At 39.3% G+C, this 3,717-nt stretch overlaps 1 protein-coding gene across 1 annotated transcript; it reads left to right on the top strand.

Moving 5' to 3' along the window:
* Positions 1–265: 265 nt before the first annotated feature.
* LOC137388547 (uncharacterized) lies at positions 266–862 on the top strand. Its single transcript, XM_068075031.1, has one exon. The coding sequence runs from the start codon at positions 266–268 to the stop codon at positions 860–862; it is 597 nt and encodes a 198-aa protein (XP_067931132.1).
* The last annotated feature ends 2,855 nt before the right edge of the window (positions 863–3,717 follow it).

The following is a 3,717-nucleotide window of genomic DNA, read 5'->3' as shown; positions in this document are numbered from 1 at the left end:
TGTACAAATGTACATACGTATGTACATATGTATGTACATATGTATGTACGTATGTATGTACGTACGTATGTATGTACGTACATATGTATGTACATATGTATGTATGTACGTATGTATATATGTACATATGTACGCATGTATGTATGTACATACATACATATGTGAGTATGTATCGTAAGTCCTCATGCTCAAGCCGCGCGTGTGAGCTCACCTTGAACGTGATACATTAGCGAATAAATTGTTTCTCAAAAAGTGGTACTTTAGGATGGTTATAAACAAAGATTCATCAATTGAAGACCACCTATGCCACATGAAAGCTATCACTAATAAACTTGCAGCTGTTACTGCTAATGTTAGCGAAGAAGACCAAGTGGTGGCTCTACTTGAAAGCCTTCCGAAAAGCTATTTGGCTGTTGTGACTGCACTCGAGGCTCATGGTGGTGATATAACTTTACAGTTTGCCACACAAACACTACTTAATGAAGATCAAAAGAGGGACCAAATAGCATTGGCTCCAGCCAGTGATTCTGGTGGTGCCAGGTCTAAAGCGAATTCTGACATTGCTCTGCTGTCAGCAAGTAACCACTTTAAACATAGTCTGCAACCATCCAAAGGCTGCTATATCTGTGGTTCTTTGGAACATAATCTAAATAGTTGTCTTAAAAACACCTATAATCAGAACAACAGTAACTCAAGTCTACCTCAGGCCAAAATATCTACACACGATGATAATAGCAAAAATGATGAATCGGGATTTATTGTGTTGGAGACAGGTGTTGATTCTCAAAGATGGCTGATCGACAGCAGTGCTACCAATTACACAGCAAAAAATAAAGCTGTTGTTGTGATCATTTCAAGCTAGATTTATCTGAGTACGTGTTGTTACCGATACGTCTCAAGTTCAAGTAGTCAGAAAAGATATTGTACAGCTGCAAATAAAAATTCATAGAAATAAAACTAGACAATGCAACACTTTACACTGTACTACAAATACCTGACCTACACGGAAATCTATTTTCCGTAAAAGCAGCTGCACAAAGAGGATATATAGTACAGTTTGGACATTCGCGATGCCGGATTGAAAATCAAAGAAAGATGTTAATAGCTTCTAGATCTGTAATAGGCAGGCAACACTATCTTGATATTGAGTCCGCTATTTATACTGCTAATGCGGTCACATCCTCCTCTCTCCTGTAGCATCAACATCTTGCCCATGTAAACGTAAGTAGCCTCCAAAACATGAATCATTGGTGTGAAAATGGTTGTAATGTTACCGGCAAAATAGGTGTCTGTAAAGCTTGCGTGAAAGGTAAAATGTTTCGACTGTCATTTCAAACTGACCGTGGCATTAAATCAAGTAGGATTCTTGAATTGGTACATACGGATGTGTGTGGTCCTATGCAAAATGAATCTTTAGGTGGTAGCAAGTGTTTTGTTTCATTTATTGATGATTTTAGTAGGCATGTGCATGTATATTTTTTTACGTGACAAATCTAGCATGTTCCAGTCGTTTAGAACTTATAAATCATTAGTGACAAATCAAACTGGTCAGACTATAGGTACACTTAGAAGCGATGGTGGTAGAGAATATACATTTAATGAGTTTGAGAGTTACCTGTCAGCTCAAGGTATACATCATCAAGTCACCACTCGCTGTTCTCCACAACAAAATGGCTAAGCTGGGAGATTTAATCGTACTGTTTGTGAAGCCGCTCATTCATTAATTTCTGAATTTCAACTTCCAAAGTCATTTTGGGCAGAGGCAATATCAACCGCGGTATACATTTGGAATCGCCTCTCTACACGAGCACTTGAATAAAATTCAACTCCTTATGAAAAGTGGAACAACAGAAAACTTGATCCTGGCCACTTGAAATGTTTTGGATGTCTGGCCTATGCTCACATGCCTGATCAGATGAGACATAAACTTGATGAGAAAGCAGAATCAATGGTTTTTGTGGAGTATAGTCTTAGGTCTAAAGCCTACAGACTCTCCAATCCTATCACTAGGAAAATAAAGGGAAGGTGTCATGTCATTTTTGATGAAACCAAACTCGGTTTACCAAAGTCAAGTTTAGGCAACTCTGAAGTGGTGAATATTGATCTACCAGAAAATGAAAAGACTCTTTCACAACCAAAATTTACACATAGGCGATCAACACATTTGACTCAACCATTAGTTCGATTTGATATTGATGATTTCCCAAACCTTGGTCACTCTGCTCACTCAGCAATCAACATTGTGGAGCCTCTTGATTTGTCACAAGCACAGACTAGTATAAATCGTGATGCCTGGACCAAAGCCAGCAATGATGAGTATCAATCACTGATCAACAATGGCACATGGAAACTAGTTGATCTTTTTCCAATCGCAAAGCGATTTGCTATAAGTGGGTTTTCAAGGCTAAACACTCATCTGATGGATCAATAAGTAGATTAAAAACTCAACTCCTGGCAAAGCGACATGCACAAAAAGCTGGAGTGGATTACAATAGAACATATGCCCCGCGATTCACAGAACATCTCTGCATGCACTCTTATAGGCTACTGTTGAGAGAGATATGATGATACACCAAACAGATGTACGAACGGAGTTTCTGAATGAAAAAGTGTCAGAAGATGTTCAAGTGTTTATGGAACAGCCAGAAGGTTTTGTCATGCCTGGTAAAGAAAATTTAGTCTGCAAACTGAATCGCTTGCTGTATGGACTTAAACAGTATTAGATAAATTTCTTAAATCATTAGACTTCATGCAGTCCTCTGCTGACAACGGTGTATATATTCGCTAGAAAAACGACAAGAAAATGATTATTGGTGTCTGCGTAGATGACCTGTGTATAATGTCAGACACTGGCGCTCAGATAACCAAATTGAAATTGGCTTTCTCGTCTCAGTTCAAAATAATGAATCTCAGACCACTTCATCATTGTCTGGGATTAATTGTTGAGAGAGGAGACAATTCTAAGGCGTCTAAGTCAGAAGCCTTACATTCAACAAATAGTTCAGAAGTTCAACGTGGAAAGTTGTAGGCCTATCGCAACTCTAGCAGCATATGATGTCAAGCTGGGTCACAAGGATGGAAGCAAAGTAGCAGGTCCCAATATCTATCAATTGATGGTAGAAAGTTCACTTTATGCTGCCGAATCTACGGTTCAGATATTGCTGAAGCAGTGGGAGCCTTAGCCAAGTTTAATGCTTGCCCCATCTAGACTCACTTGACCCCAGCCAAACGAGGAATAGGTACTTGAATGGCACCAAAGATTTATGACTGGTTCTTAGAAAACTACGTAAACCAATGGTTGGATACACAGATGCAGATTATGCAAGCGACGCTGACCGGCACTCGAAATTGAGTGCAGTCTTCATTAATGCTGATTGTTCAATCAGCTGGTCCAGCAAGCGTCAGTCAGTCGTTGCTCTCTTTACTATGGAATCAGAGCATATTGCCTTGTTTGATAGTGTTGTTGAATGCATGTGGTTATGTCAGCAATTTTCAGATATTGGAACTGTATGGCTTAATTCTACAACTATTTTTGTAGACCATCAATCAGCTGCAGCGATCGCAAACAGCCAGAAAACAAGCAAGCGTACAAAACACATCGATGTAAAATACCACTACGTTTGTGAGGCAATTGAACTGGTGATGCCTGCACCGAGTTTTGTTCCACAAATGATCATATCGCTGACATATTCACGAAGTCGCTGCCACGTGATCGAT

This window comes from Watersipora subatra, chromosome 2 (assembly GCF_963576615.1).
Source record: "Watersipora subatra chromosome 2, tzWatSuba1.1, whole genome shotgun sequence".
NCBI classification, from domain to species: Eukaryota; Metazoa; Bryozoa; class Gymnolaemata; order Cheilostomatida; family Watersiporidae; genus Watersipora; species Watersipora subatra.
Note: the sequence above shows the minus strand (reverse complement) of the source record. Positions and strands in the feature narration are given on the sequence as shown.

Excerpts from the sequence above, each read along its gene's own strand:
- LOC137388547 (XM_068075031.1), top strand. The coding sequence starts at position 266 with ATGGTTATAAACAAAGATTCATCAATTGAAGACCACCTATGCCACATG.